At 41.1% G+C, this 27,102-nt stretch overlaps 1 protein-coding gene across 5 annotated transcripts in view; it reads left to right on the top strand.

Annotated features, from left to right (window-relative positions):
* slc12a5a (solute carrier family 12 member 5a) overlaps positions 1 to 26,952 on the top strand; it is a 197,630-nt gene extending 170,678 nt beyond the window's left edge. For 2 of the 5 annotated variants that reach the window (XM_086293396.1, XM_086293400.1), the window contains exons 13-26: positions 817 to 935; positions 1,247 to 1,345; positions 1,446 to 1,565; positions 3,919 to 4,023; positions 4,368 to 4,536; positions 4,998 to 5,193; positions 5,377 to 5,546; positions 5,742 to 5,873; positions 7,030 to 7,137; positions 16,969 to 17,094; positions 17,849 to 18,081; positions 18,325 to 18,339; positions 18,578 to 18,711; positions 21,149 to 26,952. In XM_086293396.1, coding sequence (XP_086149522.1) covers positions 817 to 935; positions 1,247 to 1,345; positions 1,446 to 1,565; positions 3,919 to 4,023; positions 4,368 to 4,536; positions 4,998 to 5,193; positions 5,377 to 5,546; positions 5,742 to 5,873; positions 7,030 to 7,137; positions 16,969 to 17,094; positions 17,849 to 18,081; positions 18,325 to 18,339; positions 18,578 to 18,711; positions 21,149 to 21,240 — 1,818 coding nt within the window. In that variant the 3' untranslated portion in view covers positions 21,241 to 26,952. The remainder of the gene's footprint in view (positions 1 to 816; positions 936 to 1,246; positions 1,346 to 1,445; positions 1,566 to 3,918; positions 4,024 to 4,367; positions 4,537 to 4,997; positions 5,194 to 5,376; positions 5,547 to 5,741; positions 5,874 to 7,029; positions 7,138 to 16,968; positions 17,095 to 17,848; positions 18,082 to 18,324; positions 18,340 to 18,577; positions 18,712 to 21,148) is intronic. The other 3 variants (XM_086293398.1, XM_086293399.1, XM_086293397.1) reach the window with 3 other exon arrangements.
* The last annotated feature ends 150 nt before the right edge of the window (positions 26,953 to 27,102 follow it).

Genomic DNA, 27,102 nt, shown 5'->3' with positions numbered 1-27,102 from the left:
CAATGGGCAAGGGGCTTTAAAGTGCATTCTTTATAATGGCCAATAGGTGGTGACTCCCCTGGGTCAAAAAAAGAAACGAAATTGTATGGAAGTATGAGAAAGTTACTCTGTTTCTTACTTGATTTAGCTCAGAAAACAATATCCTAATGATTTTATGTATTCAGTTATTAGTTTCAGTTCTTCTTCACTACACAATCTTGTTCATTTTGTAAATTATTATTTTATTTACAGTACAAAATATAATAAATCGAGGTCTCTTTGGACACATTAGTGATTGATAGTTTGCTAATTTGTGAGTGTGCATTCTTGGGGATGGATTTGAGCTGAGAAGAACCATCACAAAAAGTATTAAATCTATTTTAATCAAAGTCTCAACAGTTAACTTACTTTTATCAATGTTATATTCAGAGACGTGCAGTAAAACAATTGTATTATACACCAATTTTCACATAGAAAATTGATAATGAATCAGTAAGGAAAGTAATCAGAGTAAATTGAATCAATAATGACATTAGTACCAATAAAGTCGTTTCAATATTAAATCCAAATAGAGAACCTAATATGTTCTTCTCCTCAAAATAGAAAAAAGCAAGAAGGCCAAGATGCTAACTGTGAGGCTTCAAAGCATAAATGCATAGGTGTCATCACCACTATTACATCCTCTGCTTTCATAGAATCTGTTTTGTATTTATTACATACAGTCAACATATACATGTAATGACTTGACTAGAATTAAAAAGGTAGAGGAAGACGTTTATGCAGACATACTCCTAAAATAGAAGTGGTGTAAACATGTTTTCTGTGCCGGCATTGTAGATCTTTGGCCACGGGAAGGCCAACGGAGAACCCACATGGTCCCTCCTGCTGACGGCTTGTATCTGCGAGAGTGGGATCCTCATTGCCTCCCTGGATGCAGTCGCTCCCATCCTCTCCATGTAAGACTTGGGGAAAAAATCCTTTAATTTCTTGCCATTTGAAAAAATAAATAGATTAAGGGGAATAAAACCGTGGGGGATTTCAGAGCAGCTGGTCCCCTGTTATTACTTAAACAATGCAAATACCAAATTTTATGGTCTCAGAGGGGTAGACCACTTTTCTGCTTTGGTAATGCAGTCATAAATACAAGTGAATGTCATAGATGTTAACATAACAGCCCTTCTGGATTTCAATGAGTGAGCTCTTTCTTATATTGTTAGAGTAAGTAAGAAGAGGTTTGTTATATCCTGTTCATATGTGTTTCCTGCAGGTTCTTCCTGATGTGCTACATGTTTGTGAATCTGGCATGTGCACTCCAGACACTGCTGAGGACACCAAACTGGAGACCACGGTTCAAGTTCTACCACTGGTCAGTTCACCAACAGCAAAGTGAAGGAACAGCTGAATTTCAAGATTCACAAACGTTTTATATTGCATGTTTCTGTCTGCCTCTGCATTCCACTCTATAGGACTCTTTCCTTCCTGGGGATGAGCCTGTGTCTCACTCTTATGTTCCTCTGTTCCTGGTACTACGCCATTGTCGCTATGGTAATTGCCGGTTCCATCTACAAGTATATTGAGTTTGCAGGGTGAGTGTTTTTCTGTATCAGGTGTTTTTTTCAGTTTACTTTATTTTCAGTTAGTTTTCTGACTGAGTTTGAGTACAGATGGTAGGTGTCTAATTAGCAAATCTTAACATTTTTGTTTTATTGGTTGAGTTGTTTTTTATTCTATATGTGATCTTCCTCAGACTTTATACTCTAGGTAAAGTTGTTCAATAAACCTCTTCAAAATTTTTTTGCAAGATTTGAGTTCAGTTAATAATCATATGTATACAAATACTTTCTCTGTGTACACTACCAGTCAAACGTTTGGGCACACCTACTCATTTAATGTTTTTTCTTTATTGTTACTATTTTCTACATTGTAGATACATACTGAAGGCATCAAATGTATGAAGCAAGATATATGGGATTATGTAGCAAAGAAAAAAATGTCTTATGTCTCTTATTTTAGATTCCTCAAAGTAGCCACCCTTTGCTTTGTTGACAACGCTGCAAACCCTTTGGCCTTCTCTCAATGAGCTTCATGATGTAGTCACCTGAAATGGTTTTCACTTCACAGATGTGCCTTGTCAGGGTTCATATGTGGAATTTTTTGCCTTCTTAATGGGGTTGGGACCATCAGTTGTGTTGTGCAGAAGTCTGGTTGGTACACAGCTGACAGCCCTATTTGACAATTGTTAGAATTGATATTATGGCAAGAACCAATCAACTAAGTAAAGAGAAACAACAGTCCATTATGACTTTAAGAGCTGAAAATCAGTCAGTCTAGAAAATTACAAAAACTTTGAATGTGTCCCCAAGTGCAATCACAAAAACTGTCAAACTCTATGGTGAAACTGGCTCAAATGATGACCGCCCCGGGAGAGGAAGACCAAGAGTCACCTCTGCTGCTGAGGATAAATTCATCTCTCTAAATTCATTAGAGTTCATATAAATGCGACACAGTTCCAGCAGCAGACACATCTCTACATCACCTGTTCAATAACTGCTAAGAAAACGCTATTACTAAGGAAGAGCAACAAGCAGAAGAGATTTGTCTGGGCCAAGAAACACAAGGAATGGACATTAGATCAGTGAAAATCTTTGCTTTCATCTGATGAGTCCAAATTTTAAATCTTTGGTTCCACTTGCCGTGTCTTTGTGTGACCCAGAAAAGGTGAACAGATTGTCTCTACATGCATGGTTCCCACCACGAATCATGGAGGAGGTGTGATGATGTGGGGGTGCTTTGCTGGTGACACTGTTGGGGATTTATTCAAAATTGAAGGCACACTCAATCAGCATGGCTGCCACGGCATCCTGCAGCGGCATGCCATCCAGACCGGTTTGCATTTAGTTGGAGCATCATTTCAACAGGACAATGACCCCAAACACACCTCCAGGCTGTGTAAGGGCTATTTGACCAAAAAGGAGAGTGATGGAGTGCTGCACCAGATGGCCTGGCCTCCACAGTCACCTGACCTAAACCCAATCAAGATGGTTTGCGATGAGATGGACCACAGAGTGAAGGCAAAAAGGCCAGCAAGTGCTCAGCATCTCTGAGAAGTCCTCCAAGACTGTTGGAAAACCATTTCAGGTGACGACCTCATGAAGCTCATCGAAAGAATGCCAAGAGTGTGCAAAGCAAAGGGTGGCTATTTTGAAGAATCTACAATATAAAACATGTTTTGAGTCTTTTCACACTTTTTTGTTAATTATATAATTCCATATGTGTTCATTCATAGTTTTGATTTCTTAAGTGAGAATCTACAATGTGAATAGTCATGAAAATAAAGAAAAAACATTAAATGAGAAGGTGTGTCCAAACTTTTGACTGGTAGTTATTTTAGATGGTATTTTATATAAGGTGGTTTCTGTTTTGTTTTTTCATACTTAGTAAAAATGGTCTTTCTTTCCAAGTTGTAATTTTTGTCTGTAATTTAAATGGAAACTGGTGTTTTTTAGGTTTTATTTCCACTAACAATGTTTTTTTAACTTTCCTGCTGTATTACTGTTTCTTTCTTAGCAGATCTCTTAGCATGTAGTGCTTTTTTAAAGCAGAGCAGGTGTGCTGTTCTGTTCTTACTTTAGCCTTAGTTCTGTATCTTAGGTGTAGCATCATGGAAAAGTGAAGGAAATTTGATCATATCTGTGACTGAAAGACCGTAACTAATCAACCATGTTTCTAGTGTTATCGTATAGACCTATACACACTGAGTATTTAAATGCTGTGATTCCTTGTGATCATGTTGCATTGTGTCAAACTGTCATCTAAAAGGGGATTTGTTTCGGTGGGCTGTCTGTATCACTGTCACTTCTTAAATTCACAGTGAAGCTGCAAAAACTGTTGTTCATGTTTTGACTGACAAATATTGATTGGCACTTGCCTGTGTCACAGTGCGGAGAAAGAATGGGGCGATGGAATACGGGGTCTGTCTCTAAGTGCTGCACGTTACGCTCTCATGCGGTTGGAGGAAGGTCCCCCACACACCAAAAACTGGAGGTATGACACACGTATGCTGTGTTGCTGTACCATGACTCTAATTACCGTAGGAATTAACCACATGTCTGTGCGCTTTCTCATTTATTCACGTAATAGGACCCTTCTTGTCACAGCTGTCGGAGAATCAAGTATTTGTAAATTCATATTAACATCAACCTTTCTTGCTATTTTTTTTCTCTTTCTCTCCTTCCAAACAAGGACTTTTACTTGGCCATCTCAGCCTTTCCTTTCCCCGTGGCTTTATTTGTCTTTTCACAGCTCTTCCTGTTCTTTTCATTTCTCTTCTATTTTTTTTCTACTCCGTCTTATCACTTCCTCTCCTCTCTGATCTCCCTTCTCTTCAGGCCTCAGCTGCTGGTGCTGGTCAGTACAGATGCAGAGCAAAATGTGGAGCAGCCTCGTCTGCTTTCACTGACCAACCAGCTGAAGGCAGGCAAAGGTCTAACTATTGTTGGGACAGCTCTAGGGGGCACGTTCTTGAACAACTATGAACAGGCGCAGCGTGCAGAGCAGGTAATGTTGTAAATGACAGCCTGTACCTCTTCAGTCACTGGAACTTATTAAACTTTTCAGCACAATGCATTGCAACAACAACAGACCAATATCTGCACTATTGTCGCTAAAATCCAGTTACAGAAGCTACTGTAAACAGAACTATACGATATTGTGTCACCACAAGTTGATTGCAGTCTCTTAATTATATTTTCCCTGCAGACTTTTCTGCACATCTATCAAAAATCATGTTAAACACTTACATATAGCTTTCAATGTATATTTGTTTCTTCTATATAGCTAATTAAGTATTTGAAAATGTAAAATATGACTCTGGAAGAGCCCATAAACCCCAAAATGTTATTGCAAATATATATTTTTAAATCAAATGAAACATCAAGTCTGACCGTTACCACCTTCATAGTAAGCGGTGCTTGTTGTGGTAACAGCTCTTTTCTCCGCCTTGCCTCTTGCCTGTCTAGGCACTGCGTAAGCTGATGGAGACAGAGAAGGTGAAGGGCTTCTGTCAGGTGACTGTGTCCTCTAACCTGCGTGATGCTACATCACATCTGCTCCAGGCCAGTGGGCTGGGAGGCCTGAAACACAATGCTGTCTTGGTCTCATGGCCACGCAACTGGAAGCAAGGAGACGAGCATCAGCACTGGAGGAACTTCATTGGTTGGTTACTAGGAAGGAAAAAAGAACAAAAATACTGCCAAAAACAAGGGCTCATATATAAAATAAAATCACTGATTGATATCAGCCATAGCCATTTAGGTTTATCAGAAAACATTCAAAACAAAAATGCAGATGCAGTGTAACCAACACATCGTAATCTTTCCATGTCTGCCTGTTCTGCAGAGCTGGTCAGAGAAACTACCGTCGCTAACTTGGCTCTGCTCGTCCCAAAGAACATCTCAGCCTTCCCATCCAACGGCGAACGCTTCACCGAGGGTCACATTGACGTGTGGTGGATCGTCCATGATGGAGGCATGCTGATGCTGCTGCCCTTCCTGCTCCGCCAGCACAAGGTACCCTGCAATAGTTACTACTTAAAGAAATCCATATGCACTCACAAACATGTAAAGGCAATGTAGAATCTGGATTCACACTATCAGAACCAAATTTCTTACAGATGATATGAACGCTTAATGACATTTTTTTATGTCCATACAGACGTATGAGAAGAGTGAGGAGATGCCTCATATTTTGTTGTTGCTCTGCAGGTTTGGAGGAAGTGCAAGATGCGCATCTTTACTGTGGCCCAGATGGACGACAACAGCATCCAGATGAAAAAGGACCTGACCACATTCCTCTATCACCTCCGTATCGATGCCATGATAGAAGTTGTAGAAATGGTGAGTTAACTCAAAGCAAGATATATGCTTTCTATACAAACGCAATATGAACAGAAGTACTGAGCACTCAGCGACCCTGTTCTGTAACTTTACGCAGTTTAATTTTGTGGCTAAGTCGCAGTGATTCTTAAATGCTTCCACTTTGCATTAACACCACTTGCAGGTGATTGTGGAACACCTACAAGGATTGCAAAAAAATGGCTTGTTGCAACACTGGCATCCTGTTACATTATCACACTCAAATTCACTGAGCTCTTTGGAACAAAGCACAAATGTTTGTAGACTGCATGGCTAGGTGCCTGATTTTATACACCTGTGGCAACGGCACTGAAAACAATTGCAGAGATTACTTTTGTTCATATTGTGTACTTTAATTTCAGTACCTTTCAGGTGGCAACATCATTACAATGTTCAGTAATGCTCAAAGCTTGATTGCTTTAGACTACACAAAGGTAGGCAAAGGTACTGCACGACTGCTGAGATCGTTGCACTACAGAAGCCCAGTAAATGGCACAAAGGACAGCATGAAATATGAATATCAGGTGATCGGATATTGTCTGAAGCCTCCTTCCCTAGGTTGTGTTTACTAGAAAAGCAGCACACTGTAAAGCTGAGTGTCGGTCTGGCTTTCCAAAGCCCTTAATTAAGGAATAAGAATTTTATCGCTTGTAATTTAGTGTATAATACTTTTAATGTTTCATGGCAGTAGAGAGAGCCTGTGGTTTTCTTCAACATTTCCTAAGCAAAACCTGCAATTAGGCATTCATGTGCACTATATGAAGTGACTAACCATGTGTGCAGTGGGGAGAAACTAGGCAGCAGTGTAATTTTCTCACACAAGCTTTTTTTCATTCTTCCCTGAGTCAAATTTGTCATTTTTTGTGTGTACAACAATGGGTCCATACCACAAATGTCTTCAAGAAAAGGCTGTCTAAAATTGTCAGCATCTTGCTTGGACTAGTTCTGTTCTAGTATACTTCAGCCTTAACCCTTCACAGGTGAATTTTCTCCTATCTAAGAAAAAAGAAGTAAGCGGTGATTGCATTCTGTCTGAATGTCAAAAGATGAGTCAGAAGAGATGGGGACAGGTTTTGGATTTGGATTGCTGTAGTAAGAAAACATATGCATAATAAACCCACACGTTACTTTTTCTTAGCATGACAGTGACATCTCAGCCTACACTTACGAGAAGACCCTGGTGATGGAACAACGCTCGCAGATGCTTAAACAGATCAATCTGACAAAGACTGAACGTGAGAGAGAGGTAAGGAAGTTTGTTTATGCCCAAGTTTTGTTTTGAAACACGCTCAAAGATGCACTCATAAACCTGACGTGACTTGACAGGCCGACTTGGCACAGCTTGGCGTGATTGGACTTGACTTGACTTAACGTGACACACCAGCCCCTCTGGACAAAAGCATATCTATGGTTAAATTTGAGCAGTAGGACACCATATTTATCCTTTCTATCAGACCACAGCCGCAGCAGAAACTTTGCTGTTTGACAGCATGATGGTGCTTAGGTTGGTATGGTAAATGAAAAATATTGATCTCTGTGTTTCATTAATACCTTTGTTGAACTTGAATTGTCCCTGATCCATAAATGTAATATGTGCCGTGCAATTATATTTGTGCACACAAGTGTACATACACTCATCATGGGCATAAATGGCTAAATGGCGTTTGACTAAATGTAATTTAGCAAATTTTGGCATAATTTTGGCAGGATATGTGACCACTCTTGTAAGCAGACTTAGTAAAGTTCATTTAGACTGGTTGGTTTCGTGGCATGGACTTGTCTTTTAGGCCATACAGTTTCAGTAGGGTTAAGGTACCCTGTGTTATTCATTCCAAAACCAGTTTGGGCATTTGGGATAATTGTCTTGTTGGAATGCACAATTCTGTCCCAGTTTCATCCATCTAGCTGTTGATTTTAGGTGAAGTTGAAAAATTTAGAGGGAATTCTCCTTTTTCATTAGTCTGTCCTTTTTGTACTATATATAAATACAACTAACAGTAAAACAGCCATGATGCTACCACCACCATGCTTGACAGCTGGTAGAGTGTTCTCAGATTTGAAAGCCTCACCTTTACTCCTATATCTGCATATATCAAGAAATGCCACGCAGCATCTCTTGATGTTGTGGCCAGATACCTCAGTCTTTGTCTCACGTGACCATAAAACCTTTCTACAGAAAACAATTGGCTTGTCCACGTGGGCAGCACAAATTTCAGTTGAGCTTGAAAGTTTCGATTTTGGAGCAGGGGCTTCTTTCTCAGTCAGTACTCTCTTACTCCATGAAAATGCAAAATTCATTTCACTGGTGTTCCAACAGTTTCCAGTTCATGGTAGGCTTGAGTTTTGGTGGTCCATAGGTTGTTCCTGAACATCCTACCCAATTTCTTCTTAAGCGAGAGTGACAATGCGGATCTTCTTGCAGACCGTTGCAAAGTGGTGATAAATAAATAAATAACTTGTTCTTATGTACAATTGTTTGAACTGATCTTAGCAGCTGAAGCTGTTTAGAAATGGCTCCAAGACACCTTCCTAACTTGTGCAAATGTGCAGTTTCCTTCTTAGATCTTAACTGAAATCCTTGGACTTTCCCATTGTTCTGAGTATTGGGCAATTCCACGGGTGTCAAAGAAATCCTTTTTATGCCAGCAACGTCAATCGTGATCGCTAAAAACTTGACAAAGCCCTGGCACTGTATAATCTTCAGCTTTCATTACTAAATATTTAAGTGAGTGCATGTATATGTTTGAGCATGTATGTACCCTTTTGACCTTGTGTGGATTCAAGAAAATCCAAAATAAATTGAAACGTATGCAGCCAAATTAAAGACTTTACAATCATTCCAGCATGGAAAAAGAGCAGTTCAAAACAATTATTAAAAGGCCCAAGTAATCATGGATAATAAAGGTCTGACCACAACTGTATCTTCACTTTTCTTTAGTTTTTGATAAATTATTATTGCCAGGATCTCAGCAGACTTCAGATTTTTAGGTTCTTGATATGTTTTTTTTTAAATAATGTGGTAAAACACTACATATATGTATGTGTGTATATATATATATATATATATATATATACATATATATATATATATATATATATATATATATATATATATATATATATATATATATATTAGGGGTGCAACGATACACAAAATTCACGGTTCGGTTCGGTTCGATACTTTGGTGTCACGGTTCGATATTTTTTCGATACAAAAAATGTTCATGCATTTTTAATTTGTCATTTATTAAAATTATAAATATATATTTTAACTCAAAAGTACAGTTTTTAAATTTAACCCTAACCCTTGTGCATGTTTTTTATTTTGACAGTGAATGCGCACCTGCGGACCACTTATGTGCAGCCCTGGTTATTTAGCTCGTCATATTGCAGCCACAGAAATTCTTTTGTCCATGAAACCATAAAGCTGCACTTTCTTTTTGCCTTATAGTCTGATTTGTCAGAACTTCTCCGTTTTGTGGTAAGCTTTTCTTTGGCTGTCACTTCTTCACCCTGACCTGTCTTATTTGGCTCAGCAGAACTGAAATATATATCCTGCTGCTTTTACACACGCACTCACATAAGCTCAGCGATTCTCTGCGCGATCAACCTCTCACATGTTTAAGCTGCGGGAGATTTCACTTGTCATGTTTGCATAGTAAGCTAACGATTAATAAGACGATGTCAGAGGAATTGGTGCACAAATTATCATCACTCACAGATCAGTGCTGTCGCTCTCTATACACAGTTCGCACGATTGCAAAGTGAAAGCAAAAAAACAAGCGCAAATTCAAACGCGACTTCAATATGTCACATATTGACAGTGGCTCACCGATGCCAATGACATAATTACCCAGCTACATTTCTGAAAGAATGCAAAAGCATTGACATATGTTTTTCCTACAATAGCCCGACGGGCAGGGAAGAGCTAGATTTTGGTAGCCCGACTGAAAAAAATCGCTAGCTCCGGGACGTCGGGCTAGCGATATTGCAAGCCCTGTATCTGATTGAGGAATCACTCATCTTTGGAAAAGAGAGTTTATTACAGAGAAATGGCTCTTTCCAAAATAAAAGCTATACTATCCGCTTCTTCTGGGCTATATTCTCAGCAGCATAAGGAGAATCATGTGCTAACAGCTGTCTAAATGACTCGGCTAAAGTTAGTAGCATGCTTGCTTTTTTTTGTCTGCTTCCACTTGTCTTTGCACTGGGATGATGTCGGCGTAAATGTGCAGTCATATTCGTTGTGTTCCCACTAGTGCTTTCAGGTTAATCTCGTTGAAATGACCTTAACGCCACAACACGGCAAATCTCCGTTAACGAGCTACCGCCGATCGCTCCGTGCATGGGGCTAGACGGCCAACACGTTAACGAGCTAACTGCGCTAACACACTAGTTCACACCAATGTAATTGAGCATTGCATGGCACATTCAACATACTGTTTTACTTTAGTCCATGACTCGCTTACCTTCAGGGTCATACGTCACATGAAAACCAAAATAATTCCAAACGCCAGATCTGAATGAGGGTGGGGGAGGTGCCCTGCGCTCTTTCTTCTGTCTATGCTGTCTGTGTGGAGCGCTCAGTGGATCTGCGCTCGACAGTGCAGCCTAGGCGGAGTAGTCGAACACAGATTCACTGAGTGCTTCACACAGACAGCATCGTCAGAAGGAAAATTGATAAAATAAATTACAAATGTTGTATTGTTCGATACATATGCGTACCGAACCGAAAGCACTGTATCGAACGGTTCAATATCGATACGAATATCGTTGCACCCCTAACCCCGCTTGAGGAGGTACACCAGAGAGATACAGCGGGGAAAATAAGTATTTGACACATCAGCATTTTTATCAGTAAGGGGATTTCCAAGTGGACCATTGACACAACATTTCCACCAGATGTTGCCATCAAGCCAAATATTGACGTCATACAAACAAATCAGAACATATAAGTATACAAGTTAAACCACAATAAATAAAGTGAAATGACACAGGGAATAAGTATTGAATACATGGAGATAACAAGGGGCAAAATGACATAGAAAGCCAGGAGATCACCTGAAATCTGTCAGTATTGATAGAGAAATCCTGTCCCCTATCAGTACTAATTGATATCAGCTGCTTTAGTCCTAATTGATGGCCTATAAAGGCTCCTCATTACCCAGAAGGCACACAGGAAAGACTTCATGATGGGTAAAAGCAAAGAACTCTCTCAAGATCTTCGTAATCTTATCGTTGAAAAGCATTTTGATGGGAATGGTTATAGGTGCATTTCCAGAATGCTGAATGTTCCTGTGAGCACTGTGGGGGCCATTATCCGGAAATGGAAAGTGCATCAGTTCACCATAAACCTGCCACGATCAGGTGCTCCACGCAAGATCCCTGTCCGAGGAGTCCAAAGAATAATCAGGAGGGTTCTCCAAGAGCCAAGAACCACTCGGACAGAACTTCAGGAAGACCTTGCATCAGCAGGTACTGTTGTTTCAAAGAAAACTATAAGCAATGCACTGAACCGCCATGGCATCCATGCACGCTCACCACGCAAGACTCCATTGCTGAACAAAAAGCATGTCAAGGCTCGGTTAAAATTTGCGCAACAGCATTTGGAGAAGCCTGTGGATTATTGGACGACTATAGTATGGTCAGATGAAAGCAAAATTGAACTTTTTGGCAGTCATTCTACACACCATGTTTGGAGAAGAAATGGCACTGCTCACCACCCCAAGAACACCATACCAACAGTCAAGTTTGGGGGTGGAAGCATCATGGTTTGGGGCTGCTTTTCAGCAAGGGGTACTGGCAGACTTCATATTATTGAAGGCAGGATGAATGGAGAGATGTACCGGGACATTCTGGATAAAAATCTGCTGCCATCTACCAGGAAGCTAAAAATGAAAAGAGGGTGGACATTTCAGCAAGACAATGATCCCAAACACAAGGCCAAGGAAACAATGAAGTGGTTTCAAAGAAAGAAAATCAAGTTGCTTGAATGGCCCAGTCAATCACCTGACCTAAATCCCATAGAAAATCTATGGAGAGAACTGAAGATTAAAGTTCATAAAAGAGGCCCAAGGAACCTTCAAGATTTAAAGACCGTTTGTGTGGAAGAATGGGCCAGAATCACTCCTGAGCAATGCAGACGACTGGTCTATCCATACAAGAGGCGTCTAGAAGCTGTAATCACCAACAAAGGCTTTTCTACAAAGTATTGAATAAAGTGTGTTCAATACTTATTCCCTGTGTCATTTCACTTTATTTATTATGGTTTAACTTGTATACTTATATGTTCTGATTTGATTGTATGACTTCAATATTTGGCTTGATGGCAATATCTGGTGGAAATGTTGTGTCAATAGTCCACTTGGAAATCCCCTTACTGATAAAAATGCTGATGTGTCAAATACTTATTTTCCCCGCTGTAGAAGGCAGGAGAATAAACCAGCTGTTCTCCACAGAACCAGCAAAGGTGTACTCTCATTGGCAAGGGAACAATAAGAGAACAGCACCACCAAGGCTGGAGACGGAGCAATACTGGAAGAGCATATGGGAGAAGGATGCAACCCATAACGGCAATGCTCAGTGGCTAGAGGATCTGAGGGCAGACCACAGCGACCTCCCTGAACAGGGTCCAGTAACCATCACAGTGGCAGATATCCAAGAAAGGGTCTCCAGTATGAAGAGTTGGACAGCACCAGGGCCCAACATGGTTCACGCCTACTGGCTAAAGAAGCTGACTGCCCTCCACGAGCGTCTGGCAGCACAAATGAACCAGCTGCTAGTTAACGAGAGACACCCGGAATGGCTAACTGAAGGCCGGACGGTCCTGATCCCCAAGGACCCCAAGAAGGGACCGGTCCCCTCCAACTACCGACCAATAACCTGCCTCAGTACTACATGGAAGCTCCTGTCAGGCATCATATCGGCTAAGATGAACAGGCACATGGGTCAATACATGAGCGGGACACAGAAAGGAATTGGCAAGAATACCAGAGGCGCAAAACACCAGCTACTGGTAGACAGAACAATCAGCCGAGACTGCAAGACCAGACTGACCAACCTGTGCACTGCCTGGATTGATTACAAGAAGGCCTATGACTCAATGCCCCACAGCTGGATACTGGAATGCCTAGAATTGTACAAGATCAATGGGACCCTAAGAGCCTTCATCAGGAACTCAATGGGGATGTGGCGTACAACACTAGAGGCCAACTCCAAGCCCATAGCACAAGTCACCATCAAGTGCGGGATCTACCAAGGAGATAGATGCTCTGTCCCCACTGCTGTTCTGCATAGGCCTGAACCCCCTCAGTGAGATCATTAACAAGACTGGCTACGGATACCGACTACGGAACAGAGCAGTTGTCAGCCACCTCCTGTACATGGATGACATCAAGCTGTATGCCAAGAGTGAACGAGACATCGATTCACTGATCCACACTACCAGGCTATACAGCAATGACATTGGAATGTCGTTCGGACTGGAGTCGGATGGTAACAAAGAGAGGGGGAAGGTAGTCAGAACTGAGGGGATTGAACTACCAGAAGGCAACATTGCAGACATAGAGGACAGTTACAAGTACTTGGGGATCCCGCAGGCGAATGGGAACCATGAAGAGGCCGCTAGAAAAGCTGCAACCACCAAGTACCTGCAGAGGGTCAGGCAAGTCCTGAGGAGTCAGCTGAATGGTAAGAACAAGATCCGGGCCATCAACACGGACGCCCTGGCCGTGATCAGGTACCCTGCTGGGGTAATAGGCTGGCCAAAGGAGGAGATAGAAGCCACTGACATAAAGACAAGAAAGCTCCTTACCATGCATGGAGGGTTTCACCCCAAATCCAGCACCCTGAGGCTGTACGCTAAGTGCAAGGAAGGGGGCCGGGGACTGGTGAGTGTCAGCACCACAGTCCAGGATGAGACAACAAACATCCAAGAATACATTGGGAAGATGGCCCCAACTGACTGAGTGCTCAGTGAATACCTCAGGCAGCAGAAACCCAAGAAAGAGGAGGGAGACGAGGAACCATCATGGAAGGACAGGCCCCTGCACGGTATGTACCACCGGCAGATAGAGGAGGTGGCTGATATCCAGAAATCCTACCAGTGGCTGGACAAAGCTGGACTGAAAGACAGCACAGAGGCACTAATCATGGCAGCACAAGAACAAGCTCTGAGCACAAGATCCATAGAGGCTGGGGTCTATCACACCAGGCAAGACCCCAGGTGCAGGCTGTGTAAAGATGCCCCAGAGACAATCCAGCACATAACAGCAGGGTGCAAGATGCTAGCAGGCAAGGCATACATGGAACGCCATAACCAAGTGGCCGGCATAGTGTACAGGAACATCTGTGCCGAGTATAACCTGGAAGTCCCGAGGTCAAAATGGGAGATGCCCCCAAGGGTGGTGGAGAATGACCGAGCTAAGATCCTGTGGGACTTCCAGATACAGACGGACAAAATGGTGGTGGCTAACCAACCGGACATAGTGGTGGTAGACAAACAGAAGAAGACGGCCGTAGTGATCGATGTAGCGGTTCCGAATGACAGCAATATCAGGAAGAAGGAACACGAGAAGCTGGAGAAATACCAAGGGCTCAGAGAAGAGCTCGAGAGGATGTGGAGGGTGAAGGTAACGGTGGTCCCCGTGGTAATCGGAGCACTAGGTGCGGTGACTCCCAAGCTAGGCGAGTGGCTCCAGCAGATCCCGGGAACAACATCGGAGATCTCTGTCCAGAAGAGCGCAGTCCTGGGAACAGCTAAGATACTGCGCAGGACCCTCAAGCTCCCTGGCCTCTGGTAGAGGACCCGAGCTTGAAGGATAAACCGCAGGGGCGTGCTGGGTGTTTATATATATATATATTAGGGGTGCAACGATACTCGTATCGATATTGAACCGTTCGATACATCGAACAATACAAAATAAATTTTTTATTTATTTTATCAACTTTCCTTCTGACGATGCTGTCTGTGTTGAGCGCTCAGTGGATCTGCGCTTGACAGTGCAGCCTAGGCGGAGTAGTCGAACGCAGATTCACTGAGCGCAGGGCAAGCTAGCGAGACAGAAGTTAAGCTCTCCTTGCAACATGGCAAATTGAACCTCCCCCACCCTCATTCAGATCTGGCGTTTGGAACTATTTTGGTTTTCATGTGAGGTATGACCCTGAAGGTAAGCGCGTCATGGACTAAAGTAAAACAGTATGTTGGATGTGCATGGGTGGGAGCTAGTGTGTTAGCGCAGTTAGCTCGTCCAGCCCCATGCACAGGCGATCTACTGTAGCTCGTTAACGGAGATTTGCCGTGTTGTGGCGTTAACTCATTTCAACGAGATTTACGCTGACAGCACTAGTGGGAACACAACGAATATGACTGCACATTTACACCGACATCATCCTAGTGCAAAGACAAGTGGAAGCAGACAAAAACAACAAGCACGCATGCTACTAACTTTACCCGAGTCATTTAGACAGCCGTTAGCACATGATTCTCCTTATGGGGACCTGATATGTTTAATATGCTGCTGAGAATATAGCCCAGAAGAAGCGGATAGTATAGCTTTTATTTTGGAAAGAGACATTTCTCTGTAATAAACTCTCTTTTCCAAAGATGAGTGATTCCTCAATCAGATACAGGGCTTGCAAAATCACCTGCCCGTTGTCCCGTGGCTAGCGATTTTTCCAGTCGGGCTACCAAAATCTATCTCTGCCCTGCCCGTCGGGCTATCGTAGGAATGAAAAATATATGTCAATGCTTTTGCATTCTTTCGGAAATGTAGCTGGGTAATTATGTCATTGGCATCGGTGAGCCACAGCCAATATGTGACATATTGAAATCGAGTTTGAATTTGCGCTTGTTTTTTGCTTTCACTTGTTTCACTTTGCAATCCCGGGAACTGTGTATAGAGAGCGACAGCACTGATTGGTGAGTGATGATAATTTGCGCATCAATGCCTGTGACATCGTCTTATCAATCGTTAGCTTACTATGCAAACATGACAAGTGAAATCTCCCGCAGCAAGCTTAAACATGTGAGAGGTTGATCGCGCAGAGAATCGCTGAGCTTATGTGAGTGCGTGTGTAAAAGCAGCAGGATATATATTGTAGCGGGTCAGGGCTGTTCAGGGTTCTGTTTGTACAGTTATGTTTTGTTTATGTTGCCATAGTGACGGGTGACGCCCTCTCGCTGCGACGGTGTGTCCTTCCGGGGTCAGAGGGCGCCCTGTGTGTTGTTGTTGTTGTTGCTGTGCTGTTGCCGCGCTGAGCAGTTAGCTAGCGGCAGTGTTCTTCTGCAGATGTCAATAAACGGCTGTGCTCCCTGGCTAGCTCATGGGAAGCAAGACCAAACGATACCTCCGTCTCCTCCTTGTCTGAGCTCGCCACAATATTTTAGTTCTGTTGAGCCAAATAAGACAGGTCAGGGTGAAGAAATGACAGCCAAAGAAAAGCTTACCACAAAACGGAAAAGTTATGACAAATCAGACTATAAGGCAAAAAGAAAGTGCAGCTTTATGGTTTCATGGACAAAAGAATTTCTGTGGCTGCAATATGACAAGCGAAATAACCAGGGCTGCACATAAGTGGTCCGCAGGTGCGCATTCGCTGTCAAAATAAAAAACGGGCACAAGATAAGAAGTTGCAACGCGTGTTTGCATACATAAGATTTTCAGGAGGAGGACAGACATTTGTTTAGAACTCTTAAAGATGTCGAAGAAGCTCCTTTAAGCAATTACTGTGATGTTCCTCCACCTCCAAAGAAATGTCAGAAGGAGCCCGAACCACAAAAGAAGCACGTATTCTCGGAAAAGTAGTTGCAGGAGGTGAGCTGGCTTCAAACAAATGATGAACGCACAGAGATGTGGTGCGGAATGTGCCGTGAAAATTTAATAAATGACAAATTAAAAAGGCATGAACATTTTTTTTGTATCGAAAAAATATCAAACCGTGACACCAAAGTATCGAACCGAACCGTGAATTTTGTGTATTGTTGCACCCCTAATATATATATATGTGTATATATATATATGAAAAAAGAAGCTCAAATCACTTTTTTCATGTTGCCCCTTCATTTGTGTCTCCACAGATCCAGAGCATCACTGATTCATCCCGTGGGTCTATCCGGCGTAAGAACCCGGCTGCTGTAACAACCCAACTGAGTGTGACTGAAGACCCACCTGCTGGCAGCAAGGAGGAGAAGCCCGAGGAAGAGGTAGGATCAACTTCTCCAGCAGCGCTGATCTCAGTTTGGAGTATAACGTTTGTTTTGGTCACAGAATTTTTTTAAAATTTTTAAAAAGCACCCTAGTGTGTTAAGATTTTTATTATTTAAACAGTGAAATGCAGACTATAGGTAATCAAAGAACAGCAGCATTGAAGCATTCAACTGTCCATGTCTTAAAGGGGCAGTTTGAGATTTTGAATAATACCTTTATAGTGCTTGTATATAAAACTAAAGGAATGGTTTTATATACAAAGGAAAGGAAGCAACCTTTAGCTTAGCACAAATGTGACGCTAACCGCTGCTAGTGGTAGGGTCATGTTTATCATAAAAATATGTGAGTGATAAAGGTATCAAGCATTTTATCTAGCCCTTTGCAAGAAAGCAAGAAAGTATTTTGTTTCATTTTCCAAATATTAAAAAAAGAATCATCTAGAATCATTTGACTGCAGCAAAAAAGATGGATTCCCTTTCTGGTATTTTCAGTTTTCCGTTGAATTGATCTTATAGTATCTCATAGTATTTTCCTTTGAAGAACATTTGCATAATTTAATAGCCTTTAATATAAATAAAGCAGCATAAGGCTCCCTAATCACACTTCTCCTTCCTCTCCCTTTCTCTAACACTGTGGCTCTCTGTGACTTTACCTGCATTCCTACATTTCCACCTCAATTGTGACTCTTTCAACCTTCCATGTAATGTACATGTAAATCCACATCCGTCCACTTATCCTCTCGTCTCATAGTCAAAGTCGGCCTCTTCCCCTGTGTCCCCCCCTGCCCAGGTTCAGCTCATCCATGACAATACCACCCCGGCCAGCCCTGCAACCCCAGCCACTCCGCTGACCCCTGGAGAGGGGGCTCAGAGCCCAGGGGAGCAGGTCCAAATGACCTGGACTGAGAAGTGTGACGGCGAGCCAGCCAAGCCGCCTGGAGCAGCAACACCAGAGGGCATCAAAGACATCTTCAATATGAAGCCGTGAGTATTTTCCAATGCTTAGGGAACCTTTGGCTGTTATAAAACTGAACTACCCGCTGGTTACTAAGAAAAACAGAGCCTTGAGTCTCTTAATTGTGTTGTTTGCTTTCTTCGAATTATTGTAACACCAGAAATGGCTACTAATATAAGATTTAGGCTTGCATGCGGGAGAAATGAACTTCACTAAAGACATGAACAGTTTAGCACTGATAATGGTGTATTTCTCCTTTTGCCATGCTGCAGTGAGTGGGAGAACCTGTAAGTACTGAAGTCTCAATAAACGTCATTCAGTCCACTCATGTTTTATAACGTTCAACTCAACCACGTGAGCAGATGACAATCATTTAAAAAAAAAATGTGTGACTGAGCGCCATGTCACCCATGTCTCCACTTGGCATCACAAAATTCTGTGTCATACGCTTTAAAATAAAATGTCTGGATGCTAATCAACATGGATATATTTTGACTTGCTCTCTGTGACTTTGTCTATTCTCAGGAACCATTCCAATGTGCGACGTATGCATACAGCTCTCCGGCTGAATGAGGTCATTGTTAAAAAGTCTTCAGAGGCCAAGCTAGTCCTCCTCAACATGCCAGGGCCACCCAGGAACCGGACAGGTGATGAAAACTGTATCCTTTACCCAAACAGTAGGTTTACTGAATGGGGTCTCTAATATATAGGTGACAGAGGTGCCAAACACAACTAATCAGCTTTGACAGTTTGGAGTTGCATTTGGATGTCGGCTAACTGGTGAGAAAGAGATTAGAATATATAACATATATATGAGTTTGCATATGAGCTTATATAGATTCACCAGTTACTTTGTTATGTACACTTGTTTAGCTGCTTGTTATTGCAAATATATAATCAGCCAGTCACAGGGCAGCAGATCGCTTCATTAAGCCATGTAGACATGGTCAAGACAGCCTGCTAATGTTCATACTGAGCAATGGGGATGATAAGTGATTTAAGTGATTTTAAATGTAGCATGGTTGTTGGTGCCAATTAGGCTGGTCTATTGCTGGTCTATTGCCAAATAGGCTAGTCTGAGTATTTCAGACACTGCCAATCTTCTGGGACTTTCCATCTTTAGGGTTTACAGACGATGGCCTGGAAAACAGAAAACATCTCTGGGCCAAAATACCTTGTTGAGGTCAGAGGTCAGAAGAGAATGGTTAGATGGGCAGAAGACCACAACAGATGCCACTGCTGTTAGCTAAGAACAGAAAACTGAGGCTATAGTTCACAAAGGCTCACTGAAACAACAGAAGATTGTCTGATGAGTCTGGATATGTGCTGCGACATTCAGCTGATAGGGTCAGAATTTGGTGGTTTAATGGTGTGGAGAATATTTTCCTGGTACACTTTTGGCCTCTTGGTATCGAATGAACACCACTTAAATGTTGCTCACCATGTGTGTCCCTTTATGACCAAAGTGCACTCATCTTCAAGCAGGATAACACACCGTGTCACAAAGTTCAAATATCCCAAACTGGGTTCTCGAACATGTCAGTGAGTTCTCTGTACCCAGATGGCCTCCAGAGTTACCAGATATCAATCCAATAAAGAACATTTAGTATGTGGTCGAACAACTGTGTGATGCTATCATGTCAGTACAGCTCTCTGCGAAATGTCTCAGCTGAATCTATGCACAAAGAATTAAGGCAGCTCTGAAGGCAAAAAGGGGTTCCTACCTACTAGTAAAGTGTAAGTAATAAAGTGGCCAGTGAGTGTATAAGAATACTGTGTCATGGATGTGTAAGACAGTGTTTTATACATCTGTAAAGGTTCAGTTTCAAATTCTAATTAAGTCTTCAAATGTTTAAATATAAATGATAAAATGCTTCTGAAATAAAATTCTGATTGTGTTAAACTTTGTTTATCAATCCACACACAATCATATTGAGTTTGGGCCCCGAGCCTCTATGTAACTTTGTGAAAGATTTGAATTGTGTGTTAAAGCAATCTACAGAGGGTTTGGGTCAGTAAGTTAATTGTCTTGATTTCAGGAACAGTAATAATTTGTTATCAGAAACATTCTGTTTAATGGGTCTCTAAAGATCTAATTAGGATTTCAAAGCACAAACCATTATTGCAGAAATCAGAGAACTTTATAACTAATTTTTTCAGGCTTTAGTTTTATGTTTTATGTTTTTATTTTGTTTGTTTTTTTACAGTATATGAACCTAATTATGAAATATTTTTCTGGCAGTGTCCTTGCTTTGTTTACAACAATTTAAGCCATGAAGTCCAAGGAAACTGCTTGTAGACCTTTGTCATAAAAGTCAGGAAATGGGTATAAAAGCTTTGGGTATTTTCAGTAGCACTGTAAATTCAAAAATAGGAAAATGGAAGAAGCCAGAAATCACTCCACCTAGATCTGATCATTCAGCCAAGCTTAGTACCAGACACCAGGAGATAACAAAAAGCCCAGCAGTCACTCTAACAGAGCTTCAGAAGTCCTTTCTACAGATGGAAGAACCTGCCAGAAAGACCACAATGTCATGAGCACTTCATCATTTGGACCTTTTGGGTTCGAGCAGCTAGACAGAAGCGAGTCTGACAACTTACTTGAAGTTTGTCAAACTGCATTTAAAGCCCTCTGACAGCATTAGGAAAAAGCTCCTCTGACAAGTCAAAAAGCGAACTCTTTGAATAGCACCAAAATCTTTTTAGAAGCAAGACGACAGTCATCTTTTGGACAGTTTTTTTCAAAGCCCATCTCAATGAATATATGGAGCAAACTATGATATAACACGAGTACGGTGCTTTAGTGGCTGCAGAACAAATCTGTGACTTCTCTTTACAAAACAGACAGACAGCTGCTTACAGATGCTTTCCATCCAGTCCGTCAGAACCCAAACAAATGCCAGGAAGAAAGTGATAAACGTTCCAAGTGTAGATGCCCGAGGCCTGTAAAACTGTACCTCCGAAAAACCTGGTTTCAGGTTTTCGAGGTTTCATTTTCTCATTATAGGTCATTAAGTGTAAAGTGAGCATCACAGAGCAAAAGGGGAACATTGTGAAGTGAGTGTATGAGCTGTTTCCTTAATCATTCTCTCCCAGATATGGAGTTTCTTGAGGTCCTCACTGAGGGCCTGAACCGAGTCCTCCTAGTCCGTGGAGGTGGTCGCGAGGTCATCACTATCTACTCCTGAAAGAGCAAACCCCCTCCCCTCATTATCACCCCTCTCTCAGCCCTGCTCCTGTGTCACTCGTACCCAAACCCTCTCATCAATGCTGCACCATTATTATATCATTCTTACAGTTTATTTCTATGACATAGTCCTCTCACACTCAACCAAATAACCCAGCTCAGCTTCAGCACCTCTCCGCCAGCTCCAACCCCAGCAAACCAACAAGCAGTATTAAACACTAAGCTACTCTCACTCCAGGCAAAAAACCTGCTATAAATAGTATAGGCTCTAGACTGAATTAGATGCTATCAACATTTGTTCTTGGAGACGTTTTTTGCTTTGCAAGATTGAAGTCTGCTACAGAAACTCGCACTGAGTCGCAGTGACTCGGTCAGGAGGAGGTGGTGATGGGGTCTGCATGGGTTGTTAGCTGAGGTGTGAGCACACATGCATGTATGTGTCTCTTTGTTTTAATCTAGGTAGATTTTATTTATTTTTTTCCCCTGTTCGAACACAAATGTGGCATAGACACGGCTTCTCCACGGAGAGATCGAGAGCCAGCTGAAATGAGATCAATGTAGGATTGTCTATTCGGTTCCCTCGTGGTGATCGGACACTTCCCACAGCGTTCCAGCCTGCTGTCTACGATGTGAATAACCGTTTAAGGCAAAAGACACTTCTACCCACAGTCAGTGTCACCTGCTAGAGGACGTATGTATGAGTAATTCACAATGGCATTTGAAAAAAGTGAAATGGCATGTGGATCAGACTTGCAGTATTATCTTTAAATTGATGCTCCACTTGTTCTGTTGATTCCATCACCTACACTCCTTTCAGCTCATTTCTTAGTGGCTGTTCATCCCTGTGGCCACTGTTAGTGCCAAAAAATACAAGGCTAGCTTAGTTTGTCGAGATTGACCCACAATTAAACTGTGAATAGCAGAAGCCTGGTGTGACAGCAGAGTGGGGAGAGATGACAAAGCCCCCTCTGAGGAGATTATCAGCGCCAGCACCCCTCGACCTCGTGTGGATCACTGTAAATAATGTACAAGCTCTGACACGTTGTTCAGTATGAGTGTAGTATTTTTGTGACATACTAAAAAGATTCTAATGGAAAGGAAAAACAGAGACAGCTTAAAACAGCTGCTTTAAAAAAAAGGTTATTTATTTATTTATTGGATTTATTTATTGGATGGCATAGGCTCCTTTCACTATGATAAGCGTCATTGTAACCTCGACAAAGCACTGCACCTGCACTGTCCACCACTGTGCGACGAGTGAAATTTTGATGATTTCATCAAGTTCATTAAGAAAAAAAAATACTAAATGTTATTTTTTCATGTAGAGAGCAAATATGTATTTACGTTTATAGACTGAATTTACACATATTGATGAAATAGCTGTATATCATCTTGGCATTCATAGCTCTGCCACTGTTTTGCCAAACTTCAATACATTAAATGTGCCATATCGAAGTTTTTTCAGAGAAGTGGGAAACAAAATTCTGACAATTGAAGTTAGAGAGAACAAAGTGTCATTAAAAAAAAAAAAGGTAAAAGGAGGCGTCTACAGGAAACTAGCATGGTGATGACACTGTAGTTGGAACTTCACCCTATAGATAATTAAAGAATACATGTTCAGCCCTCCATAAAACGTCCAGCTGTTGTCAATATCTGCTCTTGCCCAGTTGAGTTTTTGAACATCTATTGGTTATTTGTTTATAGGGTCTAGCCTAAATAAATAGAGAGGACAATGGCTTCTGTAGCTACTCACTTTGTCCACAAGAATGAACTCTATGCAGTAGACTACTCTCCAGTGAGATTTTCTATCCTATTTGATTGGTTGTGAACAAATCATATTTACGTTTGAAGAAGAGTGCATTTTTGAAGGAATGTGCAATGGTTGAAATCTGGACTCGCGTGATCACGTTATTTATTTTTTTACACATATATTTTGTATATGTAGATTTCGTAAGTCTTATAAAATCCAAAATCATCTCACTCTGACCAAGGACAGCTGTCACTTTACTTTGATTGCTCCTGTTTCTTTTCTTAAAGAAACTGTTTTTGGTCATTTGCACTTCTAGTAGAAATATACAGTAAATATAAATAAACATATATATATATAAAAATATATATATACAGTATATACGATATAGGGAAGCAAAACAAATTAGTTTCTAGAACTATTTACAAACAGTATTAAATGTTTTTAGTGTTGCTTGAATGTCGGACCATATGTTGTGAATGCTGCTAGTATCTATAGATTTATTTGTACTGTAAATAGAGATGAGATAAATCAACATTAAAGATATAGTAAAAAGGGTATAGACATACATATCAGCGGTGGTAGCGGTGGTTATCTAACAAGACACGGCTGTACCTGTACACATTTGGCCCGTGATCTCTCGACAGGGTTAGCTTTCTGTTTTATTAGAAAACTATACTGAATATCTTGATGCAATATTATAACTGAGGGCAAAACCGTCACCCTTTATTGTCTTTTCTAAAACGTGCTCTCGAAATTACTATTTTTAATCCCCTGAGTAAAGCGAACCAGTTTTTGGGGAACACGTTTTCTGTTTAGCGCTTTTAAAGAAACCGAGTGGAATTGCCAAAACATTAAAACATGAATATTTGTTTTGAGACTTTTAAACACACCTACCTGTGACACCTGAAGACAAGTAGCCCACTCCTAGTTTCAAAGATTTCTCTGTGCCAAGTGATGAAGAATTTATTTATTATGCTTGTCACAAAAAAGGGGGGATGGGGTTGTTTGACACTCACCTGTTTTTGAAGAACATGGTTATTTTGGGATTGTCTCTACAACATTGCCTGCATCAACTGAGCCTTTTAAATTTATTCAAAAGAAAAGATATCTGATGTTTATTGGAGAAGTTTATTGGAAATAAATTTAGTTATGGAATTATAAATGTTTTATAATTGCTGTTTGCATGGTACCATGTGGCAATATTTGTTTTAGTGATTTTATATCGTGATGACTTACATGTTTTAAGGTGCAGAGTCGGAGTGGTGGAGAAAGGTGTCAAACATTCTCAATGAGTTTCCGATTTTGAGAACTCAGGAGTGTTGCCGCACAGTCGGCAGCATGGTTTAACATTGAAAATAAGTTTTTTTTTTTTTGCAAAAAACTCAAACAAAAAACAAAAACAAAATAGGAAAAAGTATGAGTTCACTATATTGTTAATCGTTATATTTCAATCTCGCTCAAGTAGTCTTATGTAATGTGATAGAAGATTTTGAGTTTGCAAATAGACGAGCCTTGGGAATAGTCATTTCACATTTTTGTAAATATGAATATCACAAATCAAGGACACTGTAATCTGCTAGTGTTGTCTTTTGTTGTACACTGTTCTATCACTGTGGGCAAAGTCTTAGAGTTTTGTAAGATTATGTGCAATATTGTTCTCATATTGGTATTTTTTTCCCATTTTGTCATAATTTCAGTTTATATAAATAACTGGAGATGTCAGCAGTCTCTTAAATTTTTAGAGTGTTTGTCACCAGGTCTTTTGGACCAGAAAAACCTAAAGTGTTTAACCAAAATGTGGCAGAGGCAGCACAGCACTTTACACTGAGGGGCACTCTGTGATAGAGGGGTCGGATGGCAAAAGAGCCAGCCCGCTCTGCACAGACTCTGTCCCACAGTGATCCCTGGTGGCACAAGAGTGTATTTACAGCCAGCTCTGGTGGTCTGACAGCTCAGACTAAAAAGAATAAATAAATATCATGAAATCCCATCATCTTGCTGCGGTTCCCAGCTGCAACAGTTCAGATTATTAATTTTGTTACATCTTATCATTTGACCGTTTTCTTGGACATTTTTAGCATGCATCACTTTTTTCTTTCCTTTTTTTCCTTGCCAAACTTCTTTAAAAGAATAATAGTAACTGTTAAATTTCTAGTGCTTGTCACTCAATCTGTGAGGTGAGCCTTCCCAGAATTCCCCCTCAACCCCACTGCTCAGCCCTTCTGCCCCAGCTCCCTGGTCTCCCCCATCCCAACCACGAAAATCCACCCCAGCTCTGTATTTTAAATGTGACTGCAGTATAATTCTGAGAAATGATCAAAGAATATAAAACTCGCGCTTCCAAACCTGGTACAGGCTCTGCTTGGACAAGGTGCGATAGTCGATTTAAAAACCAGCACGTCCCTCTCCCCCCTGAACTGATCCGTGATTTAGATCAGATCTTTCACCTGCACAACTGTAGCATGAGGCAAACTTGCCAGTGATCATTACCCAGTCTCCATCCTAAAATGGATATTAAGGGCTCTGAAACACATCTGTTACTGGGTTGAGGAGGCTGTCGTGTTAAGACACTAACAGAGAAGTACAAAACTAATCCCAGATTATTGCAGACGGGGGGCACACAGTCTGTAGCTGAAATAAGATCCTACCCCCTCAATATTATCTTCACAGAAGCATCAGATGTGCCTGATATGGAAGGTAATGCAACAGCTGCACTTACATTTCACACAGTCGATCTCTCTGGGAGTCAGATGAGAAAAACTCAAGCGGCTATTCATGCAGTGCAAGCAGAGCCCCACTCCGGTTATGTTGTGTAACTCAGTGCATGCATGCAACTACCCCGAACAAGGTGTTTTGAAAATATATTGGGTGTTTGTGGTATAAAAGTATTTTGTTTATATCAGACACTTTTGTTTGTAGTAGTAGAATATTTTTCCTTAGCACTGGCCCATTGTATCCCAGGATGAATATTATTCTAGTATGAGATTCTATTTTTTATGATAGATCTGTTGACATGGTCCTCTCATTGTGTCTAATAGCTGGAGATGAAGTGATTACCAAAGTATATTTCAGTTAACTACATAAATGAGTGTGAAAATGTGTGCTCCAGTGAATTAGATGAAGACATGTGCAAATTGTTTACCTTCTTATCAAAATTTGTAGCAAATGTCACTCCCCTGAGAATACTGTTTCAACAAGGTAAAACAAAGAACACTGGACGTGCCAAGGTATTATAGGAGACGCCTGCTAATTTTTATTTTTAAATGTTTGAAAAAGCAGTAAGTCTGCTGCCTGTCCAAAACTGGTGATGTACCTCTTTTCAGTCACCAGTTTTGGTTTTATTCAGTGTATTGTTAGAAGTATTTCCAACTACCAAAACGGATTTGCTATTTAGGCTTTCAAATGACCTTAAGAGGACAAGTTGTGCATTTTGGGAAGGGCACAGGTATTGGTTTATTGCATTTTGTGCAATAAACCAATTACGGCTTTATCAAAAGGTATATCCATCTACCAGCATCTCTGAAGCTCAAAACTAACACGCATCTAGTTTCCGTGATTGCTACTTCAAACAAGGCTTAAAAACATCATTTGTGAAAGGACTGTGTCTGGGCGTTAGTAAGTTGCTGGTCTTGACTAAGAAAGAGCAGAGTATGTAATCTGTCATTACAAACTTTGTTTTTCTGTACAGTTTAAATAAGGGGTATACACAAGTACTCAGCTTTAACAAATGCCCAGTTTCATTTGAACGATTCAGGTATTGGAGATTTGAGTTTTTCTGCTACGGACTCTCTTAACAAAGACACAGCTGTATCTAATTCAACAATATTGAAACATTGTTTCATTCTGAACCGTTCTCTACTTCCTTGATACCGTACCTGGTCTTATGGTAAAGCCGTAGTGTGTTCCTTTCAGTTCTGTGGGAGTGTGTTTGTGTGTACATGTGCACTTGTACCTGCTGGGGGCGGGGGGTGGTCATGGGCGAGGGTGGGAGGGGGCTACGTGTAAATAAAATACAGTTAGTGTGGAGGTGTTTATTTTTTTGTGTCAGTGCAAGTTAAATATTCTAAAACAAAAAAAAATAAATAAAAAAAAGACCTGTATTATTCTCTATTG

Source organism: Aulonocara sp. 'chitande type north' Nkhata Bay, linkage group LG5 (genome assembly GCF_057382095.1).
Source record: "Aulonocara sp. 'chitande type north' Nkhata Bay isolate Kocher_YH1m ecotype deep benthic linkage group LG5, A_spYH_male_GT1.1, whole genome shotgun sequence".
NCBI lineage: Eukaryota > Metazoa > Chordata > Actinopteri > Cichliformes > Cichlidae > Aulonocara > Aulonocara sp. 'chitande type north' Nkhata Bay.
This window is presented reverse-complemented; position numbering and strand designations above follow the sequence as displayed.